A 27,661-nucleotide genomic window follows, 5' to 3' on the forward strand; every position below is an offset into this window, starting at 1 on the left:
AAGTACCAAGTAGCTTGTAGGCTGTATATATTTCTTGGATTATGAATGAAGTGTGAGCTTTTCTTTCATTTTACCAATACTCTGTTCATCTCTGTTCAACCCAACCTAAAACAGAGGCTTCCTAACAGGAGCCATATTCCATTCTCCATAATTTATCATTACTGAGGTTGTCATTCCCGACTGACCTTTAGCGTTGCCATCCACATTAAGTTTCACATAATCTGAGATGGGAGGTTTCCCGGCAATGAGCATTTTAATTGACTTGGTCATTTAATACCTTTTCAAATTATCCCAACATTCTTGGGATTTGGTCCATTCTTATTGTCAAATGTTCTAAGGCCACTCGAAGGATTTATTGAAAATGGAGAGATTTCGCGAATACCATAACAGCCAAGTAACGTGAGCAAATATGATTCCTCATGGTATTTCTTCCACCAATGAGCTACATGATAAATTCTACAAAATCCGATCTTGATGATCAAGAATGAAAAAATTATCATTTAGTAGGCCTAGATTAATCTGCAGCCATGATGATTTGCTGACAACCTATTGAAATGTGAACTTGAATAATATTTGTGCTTTGCTTTGAGTTGAGGAAATAAGATAACTTACGAGGAATTAACAATGATCTTTGGATTGGTGCAACCAATTTATAGTTCAATGTTTTCAAGGTTCATGCTTCTTGCCAAGCTCAGGTAATTATTTCATTATATGTTGATGACTTGTTGATTACTAGTTGTAACACAGAAGAAATCAATAAGTCCAAGTTTGATATGGAAAAGAAATTCAGAATGTCTTACTTAGGCTTGATGAACTACTTTCTTGGGATGCAAATATGCCAAACAAGCAAAGGCATTTTTGTGTCACACGGAAATTATATAAAAGACATCCTGGTCAAGTTCCACATAAGCAGCTACAAGTCTGTTCCACTCCACTTGTAGTGAATCAAAAGCTGACTGCAAATGATGGCTGCAAACTCAAGGATGCTGCTATCTATAGAAGTCTTATTGGAAGCTTACTCTACATTTGTTTAACTCGACCTGAGTTAATGTATTCAGTAAGTTTACTATCCAGGTTTATGAGAAAGCCTTCTGACATTCACTTTGCTACAGCCAAACGAATTCTTAGATATTCGAAAGGCAGCATTTATCATGGTTTGTTTTTTAGCAGAATGAAAGAGATCAAGCTAGTTGGATATTCAGATAGTGACTGGGCAGGGAGTGTTGATGACTCCAAGAGCACATCTGTTTACATTTTCTCCTTAGGCAATGGAGCTATCTCCTAGAATTCACATAAGCAAGCTGTGATTGCTTAATCATCAGCTGAGGCAGAGTATATAGCAACCAATGCAGCTATTAACCAAGCTGTTTGGTTGAGGAAAATTCTGAATGACTTAACCTTTATACAAAAGACCCCGACAAGTATTCTTGTTGATAGCAAGTCTACAATAGCTATCACAAAAAGCCCTGTGTTTCATGGTAAGACTAAACACATAAAGGTTAAGTTCCAAGCTATCAGAGAAGCTCAAAGAAGTGGGGAAATTATTCTTGAATATTGTTCTTCTTTGAATCAGTTAGCAGACATTATGACTAAGACTCTGCCTATGTCCAGTTTTGAAACCTTAAGAATTAAGCTTAGTGTTGTCAATGCAGACTTTAAGGAGGAGTGCTAGAGATAAAGCATGCATTGACTGATAATGTATTAATGTTATCTTTTGTTTTATATTATGTATTTTGCTTCATTATACTGGTCATTAAGTTGATTATACCAGTTGACATGAGGTGTCTTTGTGCATGTTCAGGTTAATAACACTTGTCCTTATTGTAAACAAGTGTTAATCATATGAAGCTCGTATATATTTTGAGTTTGCTGACTAGAGAAGCATCTTCTTCTCCATCCACTGCTCTATTTTTCTTCCTTCTCTTTACTCACAGTCAATACTACTGTTTCATCATTTTCTTTTACTTTCATATTAATAATGTCTACAAATCCTCATATATTTATTGCTTTTGATGATGTTCTGCAGTGTTATACAATACCAGAATATGCTATTGATTGACTGTTTTCAGTAAAATCAGATTTCTTTAGCTTTGTATATTATTGCTGGAGAAAATAAGTGGGAAGAAAAATAACGGGCTTTACCATCCAACACACAGAGGCAACCTTGTTGAACATGTCAGTTTCAGCAGATATTATTATAATCAAAATTGTGTTGTTTATCTTTGACTAATAAAACCTAAAAGGGTTTCAATTTGCTTCAGGCGTGGAGATTATGGAAAGAAGGCAGTCCTTTAGAACTTGTTGAAGAAAGCTTAGGAGAGTCTTGCAATCTATCACAAGTGATACGATGCATCCATATTAGTCTTTTATGTGTACAACAGCATCTCGAGAATAGACCAATATATCATCTGTGATTCTGATGTTGGGTAGTGAAACTGAATAGCCACACCCCAAATAACCTAGTCTCTCGTTTCAGAAAAGTCCATTGGAGAAGATTTTTCATGAGACAAGCATGTATCTTCTTTGACAAATGACATGACTTTGTTAGTACTTGATGCTCGATAATTGACTAACTGTGTATTTAACTCTTTCATCTCCAAGCCATTATTATATGCTATTGATCAGTATGCTATTGTACCTTATGCTTTGTTATCATTATTGAATGATAAGCCATTACTTATTTGTATTTGCTAACATAAACTTAATAGGAGGCTCGAATGTAATCATTGATGATGTTATTCATGATATTGTTGCCTGTCCTTTGTCAAATTCTTTTGCCTTTAACGTCATATACGCACCATAAAAATATTTACAGGCATAATATCTTGTTGCCTGTCCTGGTTTTGCAAGCTCAACAGGTTTACATAATTGAAACAGCTAAGCCCAATCCTTTGCAACCATTTTCTTCTTACCAAGAGCAGGATAATAATATTGATAATGATTATTATAAACAAATTGATTATACAAAAGGAAAAAAAAAAGTAGTAATAATGATGCTAGATACTGGATTAGGTGATATATTTAGAAACTTAACTAAAATAATTTTATGGAATCATATAAATTACACTTTTCACATTTTAATTAGCTATCGATCAAGTATTTGTACCATTAACGAATGGACTTTACATCAAATTTATTATTATGTAAAAATTTATAGAAAATAATAAGTGTTAGATACAATATTAGACAAGATAGCTAGCAAGTAGCAAAGGACATACTACTTTCTTTGATTGCTTCCAGATAATTTTGGTCTTTGCCTTTGGACATAAAAATAGGTGCCATTGTGAAATAAAGTTGTGAGGACAAAATACTAGTCTGTCAGTTTTTGTTCAGTTCATATTTTCTTTATTGGGACAGAAGACAAGAAGAACAATAATGGATGGGGGTAGGCCCCATAATTAACTCCTACTTTGTCAGTTTTTCTTTAATTCACATTTGCATTATTGTGAAACAACTTCAAGGGAAGTTACCTTTACAGCTTCTGCGACGACTTTGCATTGAGTTGCTGACTTTTAATTCTTATTTGCTTCATAATTATTGGATTCTCTTCTCACCGAAATCATCTGCTTGTTTCTAAATTGCTGCTATTTTTCTTGACGGTGCTTGTTTCACATGATGTTTGAGAAAGTCATAGTAATATACAGTTTCTGGTCCGATAGGTGTGAAAGATAGGAAGTAAGGTCAATAATGGAGAATTCTACCAGACATGATAATCCAATCACTGCCCCAGAATTACCCTGGATTCTTCTGGGGTGCTTTCTTTTCTATTTTATATAGTAGCTTAGATGATTGTGCCTTTAAGAAAAATGGAGCAGTATTCACTCTTACTTTTTCATCTTTTATTTGATTCCTATTTGCGTTATTATAAAGCAGCTTTAAGGGAAGTGACCCCGAAAGAAACATAATGACTTGCATTGATATGCCCACTTTTAATTAAATTATTAATTCACATTTGCATTACTGTGAAACAACTTCAAGGAAAGTGGATTTACAATTTGTGGGACGACTTTGCTTTGACTTGCCAGCTTTTAATTCTTTTTAGCTTCACAATTCATTGATTCTCTTCTCACGGAAATCATCTGCTTGTTGCTGCTATATTTCTTCAGTGTGCTTGCTTCCTAAATTTAACAAAGACTTTGAAAAGATACAAGTATCATTTCACTGCCTCACTGAACAAGGTAATTCTTTTTATAAATTCATTATCTTGCCTTCACTGTAATTATTTTGGTTCTTTGTTCTGTGTCATGCTTCTTGTTCTTTTCTTTAACTCATGTTTCTATTCATTTTCCTTTTCTTTGTTGCTTAATTAGGTTGAAAACAATTTAACTTTTGCATTGAGTTACCGAGTTTAATTCTTTTTTACTTTATATTTAACTGTTTAATATAGATTTGGGTTCACGTTTTTTGGAATCTTGGATTCGTCATCTTTCTTTCCACATAATTATTTCCTTCCACAGAGATCATCTGCTTGCTGCTGTTATATTTCTTGGCTGTTCTTGTTTCCCAAATTTAATAAATACCTTCTGAGGATACTATTATCAGCTAACAATCTCCCTGAACCAGGTAAACTGATTATGCTTGTGTGATTTACGTTTATCTTTGGTAGCAATAATTAATCAAAATCTTAGCTTACAACATAAATTCATCTTACCATGCCTTCCAACACAAGGTGGGCATTTATTTTAGTTTCCGCACAAATATTCACCTTGTCCACTTTTCAATAATTCATGTGCTTTATTATTCATTTCCTTCTCATAGAAAAAAGTTTGGGAGGAGATCTGCTTGTTGCTGTTTTCTTGACAAATTTTGAAGGAGATCTTAGTTTCTTGCTTTCACAAACTTAAGACCTTCTACAGATAGGAGAAGTACCAGTTCTTTTCTTCACAAATTTTGGAAGGAGATATTACTCTTCGCTTCTTCTTCAAATTTAACCAACACCCTCTCAAGATAGGATAAGTACCAACCCATTGTCTTACTTATCCAGGTAATCCAACTGTCTAGTACTTAATATTATGATTTTTAATCTTTTGAATCATATGACGTTATAACATAATTTCATCATCTTTCTACGTATATATTCCACATAATTCTTTTGGTTCTATCTTCGTCATGCTTCTATTCTCTTAATCAGGCCCAAAATAATCATAGTGTCAATAAGAAATAGGAATAATTCCAAAAACTGTAGCAAATAAGATTTGCACCTCCATAACACTACTGGGTTTCCTCTTTTTGGTTTCATGGCAGCTTTTTCGACAAAAAAATAATTGTACTTAACAAGAAGCAAAGGGGATTAATTTGCGGTTCATCGATCTTTGACCTCTCTTCATCTTTTCACATAATTCAAAGAAGCAAAACTGGATTTATGTCTATGTCATGCACGGGTGATGATTTTATTTACATTATTATTTTTGAATTTAGAATGAAAATGATAACATAAAATGGAATGCCAAAAAAATTTAAGTTCGCAGGTATGCATGTTAATGAAAAATGTCTTAAATATCTTGATAATAAGAAGAATAAATGATTCTGATGAAAATTTATTGCTATGGGTACAGTAGAACAATTGACTACAAAAATAAATTGAATAATTCATCAAGGAGTTTGAAATTCTAAACTACCAAATAATAAATCAATGAGGTCAAAATACACTTTTCAACAATTCATGTGCTTCATAATTTATTTCCTTCTCATAGCAAATAATTTGGAAGGAGATCTGGTTGTTGCTGTTTTCTTCACAAATTTTGAAAGAGATCTTAGTTTCCTACTTTCACAAACTTAAGACCCTCTAAGGATACAAGTACCAGCTCATCTTCCACACTTTACCAGGTAATCAAACTATTTAATATAGATTTGGGTTCATGTTTTTTGGAATCTTAGATTCATTATCTTTCCTTCCATATAATAATTTTGGCTCTTTGTTTTTTGTCATACTTGTATTTTTAATTAGGTAGAAAATAATCATAATTAATGAGAAAAATACTGAAAACAAATAATTCTAAAGACTATAACACATTCACCTTTATTAACACTACTAATTTTCCTCATATCAATTTGTTTCTTCTGCCCAAGAAGTTTGTGCTTAACAACTAGCCAAGGAGGTTTCTGACCATTTTAATTGACCATTGGACTTCATCTTTCCAAGTTGTTTGAAGAAGAAACCAGGTATGTTGAATGTCATTCTCCTCTCTCAATTTATTCTCACAATTATTTCTTACATATCTTTTGCAAATATATTGTTGTTTTCACAAACTTACTCATTTTAATTATCTTATGTTTAGATTATGTTAATCCACAATTAAAATTTTTTAAGACTATTCAAAAGTATTAATTAATATTTCTGGGGTCCTTGATGTTTATTGTTATTGAAAATTTGATTATCTTTTTCTCCTCTTTTATTAATGTTGTAATTAGTATTCAAGAATTTGTATGGTTATCTAGAGGAAAAAACAAAATAAATTATTTGAAAAAGAAACTATGTATTTTTAATGTCATTCTCATTTTATTCTTGCAATTATTTTTCAAATGCCTTTTTGAGATATATTGTTGTTTTCATATGTTTTCTTGTTTTAATTATCAAAATTAAAGATATACTATTCCTTACTTATGGTTAGATTGTAGTAATCCACAATTGAAAATTTACAAATATGAATACAGTAAAACAATTTACTAAAAAAATAAAGAAATTGAATAATTCATCAATTACCTGATAATAATAAATAAAAGATGTCAAAATACATATATAGATTAAATCAAATAATTCAAAGAGATCTACAAAAAGAATAAATTAAAATTTGGATGACGGAAGAAAAAAAGAATAAATTAAGCAACTCTAGTCTCAAACAAAAATGTACCAGGAGAGTCGAAAGACTTACAATCTACAACATTTCAAGACATCTCAATTTTATAAGGGTACACTTAATATAAGGTAAATTTTGAATTTTGAATGTAAATTGTTGACTAACGATTAAATTAGTAATAAGTACCAAAAAATCAAATTAGAAGTAAGTGTTAAAAAACAAATTAATAGAAGTAATAGCCAATAAATGCTATGTGGAACAATTAGAAAGGAATGCTATGAAATCAATGCAGACTTTAATATTATAAATTTTTTAATAAATAAACAATGAAGTTATTGAAACATGGTATAGTTCAATTTTAGTATATATTAGATTTAAAATATTAAACTAAAGTTATTATTTTTAAGTTTTTATATTGACAGAAGCATATATATATATATATGGACTATAAACATTAATACTATATTCTTAATTTGTGCTTTATATAATATACAAATATTTAAATTTTAGTATATCTAAGTATAATAATATGTTATCTTAACTTCTTCTTTATAAGCCATTGATACTTTTATTAATGAAACGAGGGCCTTAACTATAGTTTTAATTTTAAGGTTTTATACATTTTTATTAAAATAGATAGAATTATAAAAATTACCATTTACTTTTAATATTAAGCTAAAAAAAATATTGTTCACGTATGCATGCATTGGTCTAGATATAAATAGTATTAGAAATGTATCGATTATTCCATCGGAGACAAGACCCCATTGGATATTTTATCTTTGTTTATACTCAAACAAAACACAGAATGCTTGGAAAGGATACATAATTGGATAAATTAGATGAATATCTTAATGAATTAGATAGTTCTTTTTCGTCCAGTTCTTGAGAAAGATTGAAAGTGAATGTCAATGATGGAGAAGTAGGAAAAGTGATTCTATCAGATATGAGAATCCAATTACTGCCCCACAATGAACTTTTGCCTCCCTATTTCACTAACTTTTTCATATTTTATTTCGCCACTAACACAATGGATGAATTTTTAATTGCTTCATCTTTCTTTGTGCTCAATTTGCACCTAACTTCTCTTTTCACAAAGTAATTTGTTTACTTGGGATTCTTCTCGGGTGCTTCCTTCTAATTTTTAAACAATTAAAGTAGCTTAGGTTATTGTTTCTTTAAGAAAAATGAACAAGTGTTCACTCTTACCTAATCATCTTTTATTTTATTTATATTTCTTTATTTCAAAGGAGCTTTAAGGGAAAGTGACCCCGAACTCAATGTCATGACTTGCATTGACTTATCGACTTGCATCGACTTTAATTCCTTTTTGCTTCATAACTCATTGAATCTCTTTTCACAGATCGGATTAGGATTTTCTTTTTTGCAAGGAAATCATCTGCTTGTTGCTGCTATTTTTCTTGATTGTGCTTGTTTTCCAAATTTATTAAAGGCTTTCGGAGAATAGAAGTATTCACTTCACTGCCTCATTGAACCAAGTAAGTTCTCCATACTTATAATTTATTTTTATCTTTCGTAATATTAGTTAATCAGAATCTCAAGTTATAACAAGTTATAACCAAGTAACTTTTCAATAGTTCATGTTCTTCATAATTCATTTTCTTCTCATAAAGGATAATTTTGAAGATCTTGATTTCTTGACAAATTTTGCAAGGAGAGGTTGGTTTCCTTCTTCACAAACCCAACCGAGACTCTGTAAGGATAGAACTTATTTGCCTCACTTCACCAGGTAACTAAACTGTTTAATACATCTTCGGGCTCATGTTCTTTGGAATCTTAAACATATAACATAAATTCATCATCTTTCTTTCCACACAATTATTTTGCTTCTTTGCTTTCACTTTTATTAACACTACTAATTTTCCTAATTAATTTTATGCCAGTTTGTTTCTTCTGCCTAAGAACTTTGTGTTTAACAAAGAGCCAAGGAGATTTGTGGATCATTTTAATTGATCTTTGGGATTCATCTTTCCAAATAATTTGAAGAAGAAACCAGGTATCTTGAATGTCAATCAACTTTCTATTTTATTCTCACAATTATTTAAATGTCTTGTGGGGATTGTTGTGTTCACAAACTTTCTTGTTTTAATTATCTTATCAAAAAGATATATCACAAGCTTCCTTACTTATATATAGATTTTATCAATCCGCAGTTGAAAATTTTTAAGACCGTTCAAAAAAATTAATTAATAATTTTTGGGGTCTCTGATGTTTATTGTTATTGAAAATTGGATTCTGTTTTTCTTTTTCCTCTTTGAGTAATGCTGTAATTAATATTCAATAATTTGTGATGGCTATCTACAGGGGGAAATGGGGAAATAAATTATAATTAGCCTTAGTACCACGAACCTTGTAAATTTGTAATTCTTTACTTAAATCCCATAGCCTAAGTTGCCTCCGCCCCTTTAAAATATATAAAACCGTCATTGAACTGAGACAGAAAGAAATATTAATAAACAAGTTGGGCATTTCATCTTACTTTGGTTTCCGGCAGAGCATTGACTTGCCTACTTTTACTAATAAATTCTCTTCTCATAAAGGATTTGGCAAGGAGAGACATCTGAGTTTGCTGTTTTCTTAACAAATTTGGGAAGGAGATATTAATCTTCCATTCTTCTTCAAATTGAACCAACACCCTCTCAAGATAGGAGAAGTACCAACTCATTGCCCCACTTATCCAGGTAATTGAATTTTCTACTCCTTTATAGTATGATTTTTAATCTTTTGAATCATATGGCATTATAACTTAATTTCATCATTTTTTGACATATATATTCCACGTATTTATTTTAGTTTTTTCTCTTTCATGCTTTCATTTTTTTTAATTAGGCTGAAAATAATCATAGTGAGTAAAAAATAGGAAAAACTTTAGTAAGGTTTTCACCTTTATAACACTACTGCTTTTCGTTCTTTTTATTGTACCCTTTTTTTTTCCAGTACAACAGCTATTTTCCACAAAAAAATAAAAATTGTGACAAGGAGCCAAGGGAATTATTTTGTGACTCATCTACTTGACATCTGCTCTTCATCTTTCCTAATAATTTGAAGAAGAAACCAGGTATTTTTAATGTCATTCTCAGTTTATTCTTGCAATTATTTTTCTATTGTCTTTTTGAGATATATTGTTGTTTTCTTAAGTTTTCTTGTTTTAATTATCAAAATTAAAGATCTAATATTCCTTACTTATGGTTAGATTGTAGTAATCCACAATTGAAAATTTACAAATATGAATACAGTAAAATAATTTACTAAAAAAAATAAAGAAATTGAATAATTATAAATATATTATAAAGTTTTTCTTTTGTTGAGTTATGCTAGCAAATATATATATATATATATGTTCGCAAAAAATTCAATTTTAACATTAAATGGTAGTTTCTATATTCATTTAGACTAATAACTAGAAATTCTTACCTAATCTAATTTAAATTTATATTAAATGTGTAAAATGCATAAATGAAAATAATCAAATGAAGTAAATTTAGCCTTCCAATATCAAAATTACAATTTTTCATTGATTAATAGATATATAACAATTATTTAATATGTACACATGTTAAAAAAAACACATTATCAACGTAAACTCAAAATTATTAGAATGATTTAATAGATACATAACAATTATTTAATATTTATATTTGTATTAGATTGATTTCTCTACTTACATCATCCTTTTATTAATGTTGTAATGATCAAAACTATAGCAAGGGGGAAAATGAAATAGAGATGATATATTCAAGAATTTGTGATGATTCCCTAAAGGTGAAAATAAATGCTGTATATACATTCATCTATATATAAATAGTGTTAGAAATGTAAATATTATACTCATAGATGATGGAAACAAAAACTTCTTGTTTGTAGTAATGTTTTCAGAAACATTATGTTTTTTCTTTAGAAGAATTGGTGGAAAATTTGTTTATTTAGTAACATTTTTCTCCAACATATTCTATATATTATAATATTAAATGAAAAATATAGAATTTTAGTATAGGAGGAACTTAAGTCATATGGAGATCTAATATATCTTTGTTCTTGAAACTACAGGGAATAGCTCATATGGACTTTATAGGGTCAATGTTTGAATTAATAAAGTGCTTTGGTGGTCCAACTTGTGCATATATAGATCATCACCGGAAACTTGAAAAGCATATGAATGATCTTCAAAAAGAAGTTGATGCTCTAAATACTCGAAAGGATGACCTCGAATTAAGAAAGGAAGCAGAGCTTCGTTACAGAAAAGTGGTGAAGAAAGAAGTGGAGAATTGGCTTGAACAGGTACAAAGGGTTAACACTGAAATGGAAGAGATTGAGAAGAAGTTCCATGATGTTTCATACTTTAAACGTGGCCGTCTAGGAAAATTTATTTGTCGAAAGATTGAAGAAGTAAAGGATATTTACCAAAAAGGTAGTTTCCATGACGGTGTGGCAATTGATGGGCCTCCAACCGCCGGGGTGACATTACCAACAAGAAATATGGTAGGTGAAATGGATGCAAAAGAACAAATTTGGAAGTATTTGATGGGTGATGAGGCTGGAATGATTGGAGTATGTGGAATGGGTGGCATAGGGAAAACTACCATCATGAAACATATCAATAATCAATTGTTGGAGGATAATCAGTTTGATCAAGTGATATGGGTCACTGTATCAAAAAATTTGAATATTTTCAAATTGCAAGATGTTATTGCAGATTCTTTGAAAGAATCTCTTCCAAAAGATGAATTGCAGCAACGAGCAACAATATTAAAAAATATTTTGGAGGGAAAGAGATACGTGTTAATCTTAGACGATATTTGGAAACGATTTTCTCTATTAGAAGTCGGAATCCCTGAACCAACATTAGCTTTGGGGAGGAAAATTGTACTCACTAGCAGATCGATTGAGGTTTGTAACTCTATGGGTTGTGAGGTGGTCAAAGTGCAACCGCTTTCAAAGAATGAGTCCATGAACTTATTCTTACATCATGTGGGATCTGAAGTTGTACAAGATCAAAATTTAAAAGGCATTGTCGATAAAATTGTTGAGAAATGTGGTGGTTTACCACTTAGCATTGTGACAATAGCCGGGAGCATGAAAGGGGTAGAAGATTTTTGTGAGTGGAAGAATGTACTAATTGAATTAGAGGAGCGTGTGGAGAGTGTGAAAGGATTGGATATTGAAGTATATGAGCCTTTGAAGTTCAGTTATGATCATTTGAGAGATCCAAAAATTCAAAATTGTTTCTTGTATTACTCTTTATATCCTGAAGATTTTATAATTGAAAAAATAGAATTAATTGAAAATTGGATAGATGAGGGACTCCTTGACGGCTTACAGACCAAAGAAGCAATGCATCACAGAGGTTATAGCATTTTAAATAAGCTTGAAAATAGTTGCCTATTTGAGAGGGCTACAGTTTTTTATGATAAAGAAGGAGTTAAGATGCATGATGTTTTGAGGGACATGGCGTTGTATATTAAAGGTCAACAGTTCATGGTAAAAGCAGGTATGCAATTGAAAGAATTCCCAAGTGAGCAAGAATGGACAGTGAGTGTTGAGAAAGTTTCCTTGATGCGAAATTCAATATTAGAAATTCCTCCTCACATATCACCTAGATGGCCTCATTTATCAACTTTGAAACTGCAAAATTGTGGCTTACAAAGGATTTCAGAATCTTTTTTTAAGCACATGCCTGAGTTAAAAGTTTTAAATCTTTCACATAATATTTTCTTAAAGTATCTGCCGAAGTCGATCTCAAACTTGAAAACTCTCAATGCATTGATACTCTTTTGTTGTAACCAGTTAAAATATGTGCCTTCCTTAGTAGAGCTCACATCACTAAGAAAGTTGGACCTTTCGGGTACAGGAATTGGAGAGGTTCCTCATGGCATAGAGATGTTAGAAAACTTGAGAGATCTTCGTATGAGGTCATGGGCTTTAAAAGAGCTACCAGTAGGAATATTACGGAGGATTTGTCATCTCCAATGCTTAATGCTACAGGATACGTTTGTAAAGGGAGAAGAAGTAGGCCAATTGAGGAAGCTCGAGTGGGTTTCATGTTCATTTCGCAACGTGCAAGAGTTTAAGAAATACGCAGAGTGTACACAAGGTAAATGGCCTACATCTTTCTTTTTTCAAGTGGGGGGACCACCTTTGTTAGAGAATTTTGGGCATCCCCCAAATTTCAAAAAAATTGAGAAAGGGGTTATATTCACAGATTCGGAGATAGAGAGGTGTGATGATACGGTGGTCCCACATGACCTTCAAACTTTAACTATTAACAAGGATGATGATTTCAAATGTTTAAACAACATTCCTTTGTTTCGTAAGGCGACTGACTGGAAGGAATGTCGAATTGGGGAGTGTGAAGGGATGGAGTGTGTGGTTGACTTGTCATTATCGTCTTGTGACGCACTTGACAACATTGAGGAGTTACGCCTATTTTTGTTGCCAAACTTGCGTGAAGTTGTGAGAGTAGGAGTAGCGGTTGAAATTGAATCTACCTCTCATGCTCCAACACCACCTGCCATCTTTTCTTCTCTTAAACGATTCCGTATGAGTTTTTGTTCGAGGGTGAAGAAGTTGTTTCCAGTTGAGCTGTTGCAAGGCCTCCAAAACTTAGAGGATATTAATGTTTTAGATTGTGCTGAAATGGAGGAAATCATAGCATCAGAAGAAAATCACGAAGGAGAAGGAACAACATTATTCCCAAATTAAAATCATTAAAGTTGGCTACGTTACCAAAATTGAAAAGCATTTGCAGTGGTGGAGTTATGGTTTCTTCAGATTCTCTCCAAAGTCTTCAAATATGCTATTGTCCAAAATTAAAGAGGATCCCTTTGTCTCTTCCCCTTGTTGAAAATGGGAAACCATCTCCTCCTCCTTCTCTAAAAGTAATCACAGTATGGCCGATAGAATGGTGGGAATCAGTGGAATGGGATCAGCCTGATGCTAGGGATCTCCTTTCTCCCTTTGTTCGATATTCTTTCTTCTAGAATGAGATGGAGAAGAGGTGTTTGATTAAATGTGGCTGCAAGGCTCTTGCTTCTTATTAAAAGCTGCAAACATTGTGAGTTTTTTTTCATCCACATCCTCTTTTTTTTCTCTTAATTTCTCATTTGCTAAATAATTTCTCCTTTTTAATATCAAAATAAAACTAAGTCTTTAACTTTTTATTTTTTAATACAAAAATAAATTCTCCAACTCAACACCCTTCAATCAGCATTTCTCCGCCAATTGCTATGTGACATTTCCTACATCCCCTCCTATTACACCTTCCCACCCGTTTCCTTTATTTTCATTTTCACTCGCATGTTTCAAAAATTCTTTGATTATTATGAATTAAAATGTTGAAAGATATAGCAAAATGACTAAAAGGTTTTCAATTTGCTGCAGGCTTGGAGATTATGGGAGGAAGGAAGGCACCCCTGTTGAACTTGGTGATGAATTCTTAGGACTATCCTGCAACCTATCAGATGTGAGACGATGCATCCACATTGGTCTTTTATGTCTACAACAGCTCGCTATGTCATCTCAATTGTCCCCCTGAAGCATCTTCATCTGGCAAGCCTGGATCATTCTCACTGAATGAAAGAACCGCATCGATGTTGGAGGTTTGTTAGGGAGTTGTATCCTCATATCATTCCCTGAAAGATGGAACTCATGACACTGGTCCCAAGGGTGTAAGCACAATAAGCCTTTACTGCCAAAGCAGAGATAGATTTATCATATTTAAAAGATTCAAAAGTGCCAGATGCTACACATTCTTGTGTGACTAAAACTATGAATCTCAAGGAATGCAGGGCTAAATGTCTACACAACTCTTCCTATATGGCATACGCTAGTTCAGATAACAGAGGAAGAGATAGTGGTTGGGCTCTTTGGTTTGATAATCTGATTGATTACAGACAATTTCAATCAGAAGGGCAGGATCTATATGTTAGAGTGTCTGCTTGAGAATCAGGTAAAAGTCTACATTTTCACTTGCTTCCATTGCTGTTTTTGGTTTTTGTTCATGTATGCTTTTCTTTATTACTTGTTTTTTTTTGTTTTTGAAAGGTAAGCCTTGGCTGAAGCTTGCTACAATGATTGCAACACCACTATGCTATGCTTTTAGGGCTGTACTATCAGTTATTACATTTAGAGAAGCTGCAGAAAGCTGAAAGGTAACTTTGATATATCTTTCACAAATATGCTCCTTTTGTTTTTTTTTTTTCTAAATAAACAAAAAAAAATTACTTTGTTAATACTGATGCTAGCAAATCCACCTGCAGTTTCTTCAAAAGAGTTAAATAGATTCTTTGCTGGTTCATTTCAAGGAAAAGTAGTCTTCAATCCTTATTGGTGTGAAAAAAAGAGTTTTTAATGAAACAAATGGATGGGGATACTTCGTTTTGTGTGATCTCAAAAACATCAGCTCAATCAAAATGCATATTTTATGCTGAATGCCAAGCCTATGTTGACTACTATTTCAGAGAAGCAGAAGACAATAAGGAAAATGATCAAGAAAATCAAGGCCAGGATAAAGACGTGGAGCTTCCAATATTTGAGCTTGCTACCGTAGCTCGTGCTACTGATAGCTTTTCTATGGACAACAAGCTAGGGGAAGGTGGTTTTGGACCTGCTTTTTAGGTAAACGTTGCATAATATTATTCAAGTTACCTTAACTACTGAGAATTTATCCTTACTATCAAAGCTCATTCAAAAATGTAGTTTTCCAGGTGACACTAGCAAATAGACAAGAAACTGTTGTGAAGAGGCTTTCAAAGAGCTTAAAAATGAAGGAAAATTGATTGCCGAACTTTAGCATCAGAATCTTGTGAGGCTTCTTGGGTGCTGCATTCATGGAGAGGAAAGATGGCCGGTTTATGAGTACATGCTTAACAGAAGCCTTGACTAATTCATTTTTGGTCTGAATTTTCAAAACCTTTCAATTTAATTGGGTTTATTGCTTCTCCTATCATAAATATGGCCTACATTTTACACATGGTATAATTTGCTGCTTTCAAATATCAAAAATACTTACCAATTGCCAGATCAAACAATAAGTAAAGGACTGAATTGGTCCAAGTGTTTTCTGCGGCATTGCTAGGGGACTACTTTATCTTCATCAAGATTCCAGATGAAGGATTACTTATAGAGATCTCAAAGCTAGCAACGTTCTGCTCGATAGTGAAATGAATCCAAAATTTTCCGATTTTGGCCTGGCTACAACTTTTGGAGGAGACCAAACCAAAGGGAACACTGAAAGAATGGTTGGAACTTAGTGTCACTTTATTTTCATAATGTCTACAAATGCTTAAATATTTAAAGCTTTTGATGATGTTCTGCTGTGGTTATGTGGCACCAGAATATGCTATTTATGGACTGTTTTCAGTAAAATCATATGTCTTGAGCTTTGGTATTATTTTTCTTTAATCTTGAATTTAAAGAATATAAAAAAAAATACAATAGAGGGGTTCTATTATCCAAGTCATGGTGGAAACCATTCTTTGTTACTAGTCTTGAGCTAAAAGATGACAAAAGCTTTTCAATTTGTTGCAGGCATGGAGATTATGGGAGGAACCCAGGCAGGCCTGTCGAACTTGTTGATGATTTCATTAGGACTGTCTTACAATTTATCACATGTGAGACGATGCATCCACATTGCTCTTTTATGTCTACAACAACTTGATGAGAACAGATCAACTATGTCATTTGTGATTCTGATGTTGGGAAGTTAAATTGAATTGCCTCAACCCAAACAACATGGGAGTTTTTTTTTTTGGTTTATGAACTGTTCCCCTGAAACAGATTCCACATATTTGTGGTTCAAACTGGAATTGGGATGATACCTAGCTTCCACTTTTTAAAAGATTCAAGCCTGCTCATCAAACTGGTCTCAAGGGTGTAAGCACAAGAAGCCATTAAATTGCTTCTGATTGATTGTAGACAATGTCAATCAGAAGGGCAAAATCTATATGTTAAAAACTTTCTGCTCAGTATCAGGTATGAGTCTACATTTTCTCTGGTTTCGCTGCATTTTTCTTTTGTTCATATATGCTTTTCTTTATCAAATCTCATCATACAGAATTGAAAGATAAGCCTAGGATGAAGCTCGATGCATTGATTGCAACACCACTGTGCTGTGCTTTAGGGCTGCATTGATTACATTAATAGAAGCTGTGGAAAGTTGAAAGGTAACTTTGATATATCCTTCACAAATATGCTCATTTTGTTCCTTTGCTAAATAAACAAAAAAAATTACTTTGTTAACAGTGATGCTACCAAATCCACACGTAGTTTCTTCAACAGAGTAAATTAGATTCTTTGCCATTTCATTTGAATAATATTTTTTCAAGAAATAAGTAGTCTTCAATGCTTAATGGTCTGAAAAAAGAGTTTTTGATGAAGCAAATGGTTGGGGATATGTGATTTTGTATGATCTCAAAAACCACATAAGCTTTTTGTTCAGTTAAATAGCTCAATCAAAATGTATAAGAACCTAGCATATTTTATGGTGAATGCCAGGCCTATTTTGAATATTGTTTCAGAGAAACAGAAAGCAATAAGGAAAATGATTCAGAAAATCAAGGCCAGGATGACGACGTGGAGCTTCCAATATTTGGGCTTCCTACCATAGCTCTTGCTACTGATAGCTTTTCTATGGACAGCAAGCTAGTGGAAGGTGGTTTCGGAACTGTTCATAAGGTAAAGTTGCATCATATTATTGAAGTTACCTAATTACAGAGAATTTATCTTTATTATGGAAGCTTATTCAAAAATGAAGTTTTCCAGGGCACACTACCAAATGGACAAGAAATTGCTGTGAAGAGGCTTTCAAAGAGTTCTGGAAAAGGATTGAACGAGTTTAAAAGTGAAGTAAAATTGATTGCCAAACTTCAGCATTAGAATCTCGTAAGGCTTCTTGGGTGCTGCAATCATGGAGAGGAAAGACTGTTTCTTTATGAGTAAATGCTTAACAGAAGCCTTGACTCAGTCATTTTTGGTCTGAATCATTCAAAACCCTTCAATTTAATATGGTTTATAATCAAGACAGAGTAGCAACCTTGTTGGACATGTCAATTTAAGCAGATATTATTATAATCAAGTTTTTGTTGCTTATTTTAAACTGATAAAACCTAAAAGGGTTTCAATTGTTGAAGGCATGGAGATGGAAAGAAGGCATTCTTTTAGAACTTGTTGAAGAATGCTTAGGAGAGTAATCTATCAGAAGAGATACGATGCATCCATATTAGTCTTTTATGTGTACAATGGCATCTTGAGGATAAACCAGTGTGTCATCTGTGATTTTAATGTTGGGAAGTTAAACTGAATAGCCAAACCCCATACAACCTGGTCTTTTGTTTCAGAAAATTCCATTGAAGAAGATTTTTCATCAAACAAGCATGTATCTTCTTTGACAAACGAAATGAAATGACTCTGACACTCAATAATTGACTAACTGTATGATTAACTCTTTCATCTCCAAGCCATTATTAAAATGCTATTGGTCAGTATGTTTTTGACCTTCTGCTTTGGTGCCCATGGTTTAGGCCCCGTTTAGCTTAGTACTTGCAAGTGCCTACTTGTCGGTAATGTTACAAGATGACTTTGATTTGAATTATGTGCAATCTCATCAGTTGTAAATTGATTTGATTTCTTTGCTCCTGCACTTTTTCAGATGTTTCATTAAGGAAGAGTCATTTAATCATCACGTCATTACTAAAGTAAAAATGAATGATATTCTTTACTTATTTGCATTTGCTACGTAATCTTAATAGAAGGCTCGAATGTAGCTTTTCACAAAAAAAGGAAGAAAGAAGGCTTGAATGTAATCATTGATGATGTTATTCATGATCTTGTTGACTGTCCTATGTCAAGTTCTTTTGCCTTTAATGTCATATATGCACCATAAAAATATTTACAGGCATAATATCTTGTTGCCTTTCCTGGTTTTACAAGCTCAACAGGTTTACATAATTGAAACAGCTAAGCACTAACCTTTGCAACCATTTACCTCTTGCCAAGAGCAGGATAGTAATACTGATAATAATGATTGTAAACAAATATAAAAATTACACTTTCTCATTTTAATTAGTTATGGATCAAGTGAATGTACCATTAACGAATGGACTTTACGTCAAATTTGTTATTATGTAAAAATTTATAGAAAATAATAAGTGTTACATACAATATTGGTCAAGATATGTTATGGCTAATTCAAAACAGAAGTATCAAACATGCAGAGAAGAAAAGTAAAAGCAATAAAAACAGAGGAACCTCATTACTATCGATCATCCATTAACTGAAGAAAGATACATGAATATATACATGAGATACATGGTTAACACTTGTACAAAACAATCAAGTGTTAAATATAAGATTAAGATAAGTATGCAATGCTTACACGTTCAAGGACATGTAGCAGCAACAAAGACTCTGGCTTATGAAACCAGTACAACGAAGCAAAATGGACACTTGTCCAAAACTTAGTTAAACAGAAAAACAACACTCAAGCTAGTTTTATCTCAACGCTAGTAAGTAGCAAAGTACATACTAGGCGATCCTTGCTTCACTTGACTTGGTGGCTGCACATAGTAATCTGACATGACTATTGAGTGGAAAACCAACCAAGGAACTATGACAATCAGGTTGCTTCAGTGGAAACCCCTGATTCGAGCATGGTGAATGCTGAAGCTCCATCAAACACTTATAAAATGGAGTAAAGTTAAGAGATCATAACCTATTTCATTCTGTGCATAAGCAAACCTTTCTTATCAGTAACAAGAAATTAAGAGAATTGCTTTCTTGATTGAAATAATTGTCTTCTTAAGTTATAAATTTTTATTGATGTAGTAAGTCTATTAATGCAAAATAAAATTACTTTTCAAAAAAATTGCAGAATATTTGAAAGGGCATCTGTCAAATTCATATTTGCATCATTTTCAAAAAAAAAAATTCATATTTGCATCATTGCCAAACAGAAGACAAGAAGGACAATAATGGAGGAGTGCACGGTAGGACAAGTGGCCCCATAATTCAGTCCCACTTTGTCAGTTTTTCTTCGGTTCACATTTGCGTTACTGTGAAACAACTTCAAGGAAAGTGATTTTACAATTTGTGCGACGACTTTCCATTGACCTGCGAGCTTTTAATTCTTTTTAACTTTAATTCATGTTTCTATTTGTTTTCCTTTTCCATTTTGCTTAATTAGGTTGACAATATTTTAACTTTTTAATTGAGTTGCCAGTTTAATTCTTTTTTCTTTATATTAAACTGTTTAATATAGATTTGGGTTCATCTTTTCTGGAATCTTAGATTCGTCATCTTTCCTCCACATAATTATTTCCTTACACAGTTCATCTGCTTGTTGCTGCTATTTCTTGGTTGTGCTTGTTTCCCAAATTTAATAAATACCTAAGGATACTACTATCAGCTCACAGTCTCCTTGAACTAGGTAAACTATTTATGCTTGTGTGATTTACGTTTATCTTTGGTAGCAATAATTAATCAGAATCTTAGCTTATAACATAAATTAATCTGTTTGTTGCTGTTTTCTTGACAAATATTGAAGGAGATCTTCGTTTCATGCTTTCACAAATTTAAGACCCTCTAAAGATGGGAGAAGTACTAGTTCATCTGCCTCACTTGACCAGCTAATTAAACTGTTTAATCTAGATTTGGGTTTATATTTTTTGGAATCTTAGATTCATAGCATAGATTCATCATCTTTCCTTCCACATACTTATTTTGGTTCTTTATTCTATGCGCTGCTTCTATTCTTTTAATTAGGCAGAAAATAATTATAGCAAGTGAAAATTGAAATGAACAATTTTAAAAATTTTAGCACATCAATTTTCATTTTTATTAGTTTTCCTTGTTAATTTCATGTCAGTTTGCTTCTTCTGTCTAAGAAGTTTGTGCTTAACAAGGAGCCAAGGAGGTTTGTGAATCATTTTAATTGACTTTTGGGCTTCATCTTTCCAAATACTTCGAAGAAGAAACCAAGTTTTCTGAATGTTATTCTGCTTTCTGATTTATTCCAACAATTATTTCTTAAATATCTTTTTGAGATATTTTGTTACCATCACAAGTTTTCTTATTTTAGATATATTGCAAGCTTGCTCTTGAAAATTGGAAATTCCCAAAATCTTATGTAGAAAGATGCTAGTGAAATTCCCTCTTGGCTTTTGTTTTCTCTATCAAAAGAAAAAGTGACTTCTAAGTTTAAATAGACTATTTGTATTAGCTTTAATTTGTTTTATAATAAACCCCTAACGTAATGAAATATTTTAATATAGATCCAACGATTTCTAAATAATTCAAAAAGGAAATATAATTCATGACCTTTTTACTTAATTTTTTTAAAATTGAATTATTCTCCATTTAAATATAAATTATTCTCCATTTTCAATTCAGAGCATCAAGAATCGAATTGAGACAGAGAAAGAAATATTAATAAACAAGTTGGGCATTTCATCTTACTTTAGTTTCCTGCAGAGGACTCATTGCATTCACTTGCCTACCTTTACTAATTCATTCTCTTCTCATAAATTTTATTCATTGCATTGCATTCACTGATTTTGCTCTTTTCTTCACAAATTTTGGAAGGAGATATTACGATCTTTCCTTCTTCCTCAAATTTAACCAACACCTTCTCAAGATAAATCGGAGCAGAACCAACCCATTACCCTACTTGTCCAGGTAATCAAACTGTCTACTACTTTATATTATGATTTTTAATCTTTTAAATCATATGACGTTATGACATAATTTCATCACCTTTCAACATATATATACCTCATAATTATTTTGGTTCTTTCTCTATCACGCTTCTATTCTCTTAATCGGGTCGAAACTAATCATAGTGTCAATAAGAAATAGGAATAATTCCAAAATCTTTACCAGATACGGTTTTCCTCTTTTTGGTTTCATGTCAGCTTTTTTCCACAAAAAAAATGTGCTTAACAAGAAGCAAAGGGGATTAATTTCCGGTTCATCGATCTTTGACCTCTCTTCTTCGTCTTTTCACATAATTCGAAGAAGCAAAACTGGATTTATATCTATATCATGCACGGGTGATGATTTTATTTACAATATTATTTTTGAATTTAGAATAAAAATGATAACATAAAATAGAATGCCAAAAAAATTTAAGTTGCAAGTATGCATGTTTAGTGAAAGTGTCTTAAGTATCTTGATAATAAGAATAATAAATGATTCTGATGAAAATTTATTGCACTGAATACAGTAGAACAATTGAGTACAAAAATAAATTGAATAATTCATCAAGGAGTTTGAAATACAAAACTACTTGATCAATGAGGTCAAAATACATGTATAGACCAAATCAAATAATTCAAACAAGTCTAAAAGAAAGAAAAAAATCAAAGTTTTGATTACATAGGAATTTGCTTCATTATTTGTTCTGCTTAGTGAAATCAACTAGATCTTTGCTTCACTTGACTGGCTTAAGTATCTAATCCTTATGATTTTTCGTGACTGCCTCATTGAACCAAGTAAAATTGTCTATGCTTATGATTTATTTTTATCTTTAGTAACATTAATTAATTAATCAGAATCTTAACTTAAACATAAATTCATCTTACCATGACCTCCATATAAATATGAAAAACAAGTTGGGCATTTATTTTAGTTTCTACATAAATATTGACCTTGCCCACTTTTCAATAATTCATGTGCTTCATAATTCATTTCCTTCTCATAGAAAATAATTCAGAAGGAGATCTGGTTGTTGCTATTCTCTTCACAAATTTTGAAAGAGATCTTAGTTCCTGCTTTCACAAACTTAATCTAAGGATACAAGCACTAGCTCATCCTCCACACTTTACCAGGTAATCAAACTATTTAATATAGATTTGGGTTCATATTTTTTGCAATCTTAGATTCATCATCTTTCCATCCACATAATTATTTTGGTTCTTTTTTCTGTATCATACTCCTATTTTCTTAATTAGGTAGAAAATAATCATAATCAACAAGTGAAAACTGATAACAAATAATTCTGAAGATTTTAACAATAAGATTTTCACCTTTCTTAACACTACTAATTTTCCTTTTTAATTTTATGCCAGTTTGTTTCTTCTGCTTAAGAAGTTTGTGCTTAACAACTAGCCAAGGAGATTTGTGGACCATTTTAATTGACCTTTGGCCTTCATCTTTCAAAATAATTTGAAGAAGAAATCAGGTATCTTGAATGTCAATCTACTCTCTCAATTTATTCTCACAATTATCACTTAAATATCATTAGGAATATATTCTTGTTTTCACAAGGATACTTGTTTTAACTATATTATGTTTAAATTATATTAATCCACAATTAAAATTTTTTAAGACTATTAAAAAATATTAATTAATATTTTCTTGCCTATCATTTACTATTGGGACAAAACCCCATTGACAAATTTTTTTTTTGTTATACTTATAACAAGTGAAGCAAATATTTTAATATACTTTGGTTTTTTAAACTACAGGGAGCGTATATGGAGTTCATAGGGTCAATTCTTGAAGTGGTAAAGTGCTTTGGGGGTCCAACATGTACATACATAGACTATCATCGAAAACTTGAAGAACAGATGAATCATCTTCGAGAAAAAGTGAATGTTTTAAATATTCGAAAGGGAGACCTCGTATTAAGAAAGGATGAGGAGCTTCGTCACAGAAGAGTGGTGAGGGAAGAAGTGGAGTACTGGTTTAAAGCTGTAGAAAAGGTAAACACTGAAATGCAAGAGATTGAAATGAAGTTTCGTGCTGTTTCATACTTCTTACGTGGTCGTTTTGGAAAATTTGTTTGTCGAAAGATTGAAGAAGTGAAGGAAATTCACCAACAAGGTAGTTTCCCTGACGGTGTGGCTGTTGATGGGCCTCCAGCCACCGGGGTGATGTTACCAACACCAAACCTAGAAGGTGAGATCGATGTAAAAGAGCAAATTTGGGAGTATTTGATGGATGATGAGGTTGGAATGATTGGAGTATGTGGAATGGGTGGCATAGGGAAAACTACCATCATGAAGCATATCAATAATCAATTGTTGGAGGAAAGTGATCGATTTGATAAAGTGATATGGGTCACCGTATCAAAAGAAATGAATATTTCCAAATTACGAAGAGATATTGCACATTCTTTGAAACTATCTAATCAACTTTCAGAAGATGAATTGAAAGCAGTGTTAAAAGATACTTTGGAGGGAAAGAGTTATGTGTTAATCTTAGATGATGTTTGGAAACAGTTTCCTCTATTGGATGTGGGAATCTTTGAATCAACATTAGGCATGGGAAAGAAAGTAGTGTTCACTAGCAGGTCCAGTGAGGTCTGTAAATCTATGGGTTGCAAGGTGGTGGTCAATGTGCAACCACTTTCAAAATTGGAGTCCATGAACTTATTCTTATATCATGTGGGGCAAAGCGTTGTACAAGATCAAAATTTAAAAGACATTGTCAACAAAATTGTTGAGCAATGTGGTGGTTTACCACTTAGTATTGTGACAATAGCCGGAAGCATGAAAGGGGTAGAAGATATTTGTGAGTGGAAGAATGTACTAATTGAATTAGAAGAGAGGGTGGAAAGTGTGAAAGAATTGGATATCAAAGTATATGAGCCTTTGAAGTTCAGTTATGACCATTTGAGAGATCCAAAAATCCAAAATTGTTTCTTATATTGCTCCCTATATCCTGAAGATTATATAATTAGAAAAGTGGAATTAATTGAAAATTGGATAGATGAGGGACTCCTTGATGGCTTACAGACCAAAGAAGCAATGCATCATAGAGGTTATAGCATTTTAAATAAGCTTGAAAGTAATTGCCTATTAGAGAGGGCTACATTTCTTATTGATGATGATGGAGTTAAGATGCATGATGTTTTGAGGGACATGGCGTTGTATATTGCAGGTCATCAGTTCATGGGAAAAGTAGGTATGCAATTGAAAGAATTCCCAAGTGAGCAAGAATGGACAGTGAGTGTTGAGAAAGTTTCCTTGATGCGAAATTCAATATTAGAAATTCCTTCTCACATATCACCTAGATGGCCTCATTTATCAACTTTGATATTGCAACAATGTGGCTTACAAAAGATTTCAGAATCTTTTTTTAAGCACATGCCTGGGTTAAAAGTTCTAAATCTTTCATATAATTATTCCTTAAAGTATCTGCCTAATTCGATCTCAAACTTGAAAACTCTCAATGCATTGGTACTCTTTTGTTGTGATAAGTTAAAATATGTGCCTTCCTTAGTAGAGCTCACAGCACTAAGAAAGTTGAACCTTTTGCGCACAGCAATTAAAGAGGTTCCTCATGGCATAGAGATGTTAGAAAACTTGAGAGATCTTCGTATGATGTCATGGGCTTTAAAAGAGCTACCAGTAGGAATATTACGGAGGATTTGTCATCTCCAATGCTTAATGCTAGCGGATACGTTTGTAAAGGGAGAAGAAGTAGGCCAATTGAGGAAGCTCGAGTGGGTTTCATGTTCATTTCGCAACGTGCAAGAGTTTAATAAATACGCAGAGTGTACGCAAGGTAAATGGCCTACATCTTTCACTTTTCAAGTGGGGGGATCACCTATGCGATGGTATATTGGTTTTGGGCAATCCCCAAATTTCAAAAAAATTGAGAAATGGGTTATATTCGCAGATTCGGAGATAGAGAGGTGTGATGATAGGGTGGTCCCACATGACCTTCAAACTTTAACTATTGAGAAGTACGATGATTTCAAATGTTTAAACAACATTCCTTTGTTTCGTAAGGCGACTGACTGGAAGGAATGTCAAATTGGGGAGTGTGAAGGGATGGAGTGTGTGGTTGACTTGTCATTATCGTCTTGTGACGCACTTGACAACATTGAGGAGTTACACCTATTTTTGTTGCCAAACTTGCGTGAAGTTGTGAGAGTAGGAGTAGCGGTTGAAATTGAATCTACCTCTCATGCTCCAACACCACCTGCCATCTTCTCTTCTCTTAAAAAATTCCATATGAGAAGTTGTTCGAGGGTGAAGAAGTTGTTTCCAGTTGAGCTGTTGAAGGGCCTCCAAAACTTAGAGACAATTCAAGTTGAAGTTTGTGAAGAAATGGAGGAAATAATAGCATCAGAAGAAAATCACAAAGGAGAAGGAACAACATTTATTCTTCCCAAATTAAAATCATTAAAGTTACAGTTGTTACCAAAATTGAAAAGCATTTGCAGCGGGAGAGTTATGATTCCTGCAGATTCTCTCCAATATCTTTATATAATCAAATGTCCAGAAGTAAAGAGGATCCCTTTGTCTCTTCCCCTTGTTGAAAATGGGAAACCATCTCCTCCTTCTTCTCTACAAAAAATCACAGCATGGCCGAGAGAATGGTGGGAATCAGTGGAATGGGATCAGCCTGATGCTAAGGATGTCCTTTCTCCCTTTCTTCAATATTCTGGCTTATAGAATGAGATGGAGAAGAGGTGTTTGATTAAATGTGGCTGTAAGGCTCCTGCTTCTTATTAAGAACTGCAAACACTGTGAGTTTATTTTCATCCACGTCCTCTTTTTATCTCTTAATTTCTCATTTGTTAAATAATTTCTCTTTTTTAATATCAAAATAAAACTAAGTCTTTAACTTTTTATTTTTTTAAATAAAAATAAATTCTCCAACTCAACACCCTTCAATCTGCATTTCTCCGCCAATTGCTATCTCACATTTCCTACATCCCCTCCTATTACACCTTCCCACCCCTTTCCTTTATTTTCATTTTCACTCGCATGTTTCAAAAATTCTTTGATTATTATGAATTAAAATGTTGAAAGATATAGCAAAATGACTAAAAGGTTTTCAATTTGCTGCAGGCTTGGAGATTATGGGAGGAAGGAAGGCACCCTGTTGAACTTGGTGATCAATTCTTAGGACTATCCTGCAACCTATCAGATGTGAGAAAAAAAAGTCTCAAATGGTTTATGAATTGGAAATCATTTAATACAAGTAAGTCATTGAAGTTATGTTTGTCCAATGAAGAGAATGTTTATAATTTGTTTTCTGCTGCACTTTGTGTATACTTCATTCATCAAAAGTCAATCAATCACATCATCGTATGAAAACAGCGCATGATCTACCCACCTGGTATTTCTATTTTTTATGTCAACCATCATAAGTGTCTCAAATAGAAATCATTGATCACAGGACTACACATGAAATGCAGAAAGCAAGCTTGGATGCTTTTCTCATTTGCTCCAAGAGACTACTTTGACAGATATGGACTTTGTGGTTCAAAAGGGAATTGTGATGGTACTCAGCTCCCACTTTTTGAAGGATTCAAGCCTTAATTCCCTGAAAGCTGATGTTTAAGCCTGAATTCCCTGAAAGATAGAACTCATCAGACTGGTCCCTAGGGTGTAAGCACAATAAGCCATTCAACTGCCAAAGCAGAGATGGATTTATCAGATTTAAAAGATTTGAAAATGCAAGATGCTACACATTCTTGGGTAACTAAAAGTATGAATTTTAAGGGACGCAGGGCTAAGTATCTGTAGAACTATTCCTATATGGCATACACTAGTTCAGATAACAGAGGAAGAGGTAGTGTTTGGGCCCTTTGGTTTCATCATCTGATTGATTACAGACAATTTCAATCAAAAGGGCAGGATCTATATGTTAAAATGTCTGCTTCAGAATCAGGTAGGAGTCTACATTTTCTCTTGTTTTCAATGCTTTTTTTGTTTTTGTTCATGTATGCTTTTCTTTATCAAATTTCATCATACAGAATTGAAAGATAAGCTTAGGATAAAACTTCCTGCATTAACACTGTGTTGTGCTTTTGGGGTTGTTCACTGTCAGTCATTTCCTTTACAGAGATCGTGCCAAGTTGTCCTTTGCAAAATAAACAAAAAAAAAAAAAA

The 27,661-nt window shown here is 32.8% G+C and overlaps 1 protein-coding gene, 2 long non-coding RNA genes and 1 pseudogene across 11 annotated transcripts; all 4 read left to right on the plus strand.

The window, feature by feature from the left end:
- On the plus strand, positions 3,802-4,854 carry LOC108662840. The gene is made up of 3 exons (XR_001928673.1): positions 3,802-4,178; positions 4,458-4,563; positions 4,759-4,854. It is a non-coding gene; the product is annotated as an uncharacterized LOC108662840 (long non-coding RNA).
- Positions 6,051-13,501, plus strand: LOC108662713 (annotated as a pseudogene).
- On the plus strand, positions 13,518-18,030 carry LOC18593715. Of its 7 annotated transcripts, none has more exons than XR_001928663.1 (10): positions 13,518-13,869; positions 14,196-14,763; positions 14,859-14,965; positions 15,275-15,431; positions 15,513-15,709; positions 15,836-16,054; positions 16,344-16,787; positions 16,870-16,978; positions 17,310-17,489; positions 17,577-18,030. It is a non-coding gene; the product is annotated as an uncharacterized LOC18593715 (long non-coding RNA). The 7 variants fall into 7 exon arrangements; XR_001928664.1 differs by having other exon boundaries at positions 15,892-16,054; XR_001928666.1 differs by having other exon boundaries at positions 14,196-14,482; positions 14,603-14,763; positions 15,513-16,054.
- LOC18593740 (probable disease resistance protein At4g27220) lies at positions 20,064-26,695 on the plus strand. Of its 3 annotated transcripts, none has more exons than XM_018124450.1 (5): positions 20,064-20,238; positions 21,393-21,485; positions 22,510-22,636; positions 23,276-26,289; positions 26,615-26,695. In XM_018124450.1, exon 4 carries the CDS (start codon positions 23,285-23,287, stop codon positions 26,213-26,215), a length of 2,931 nt encoding a protein of 976 aa, XP_017979939.1. In that variant the 5' UTR covers positions 20,064-20,238; positions 21,393-21,485; positions 22,510-22,636; positions 23,276-23,284; the 3' UTR covers positions 26,216-26,289; positions 26,615-26,695. The 3 variants fall into 3 exon arrangements, with proteins under 3 accessions (XP_017979939.1, XP_017979940.1, XP_017979941.1); XM_018124451.1 differs by having other exon boundaries at positions 21,396-21,485; XM_018124452.1 differs by lacking the exon at positions 22,510-22,636.

Source organism: Theobroma cacao, chromosome 7 (genome assembly GCF_000208745.1).
Source record: "Theobroma cacao cultivar B97-61/B2 chromosome 7, Criollo_cocoa_genome_V2, whole genome shotgun sequence".
Lineage (NCBI taxonomy): Eukaryota > Viridiplantae > Streptophyta > Magnoliopsida > Malvales > Malvaceae > Theobroma > Theobroma cacao.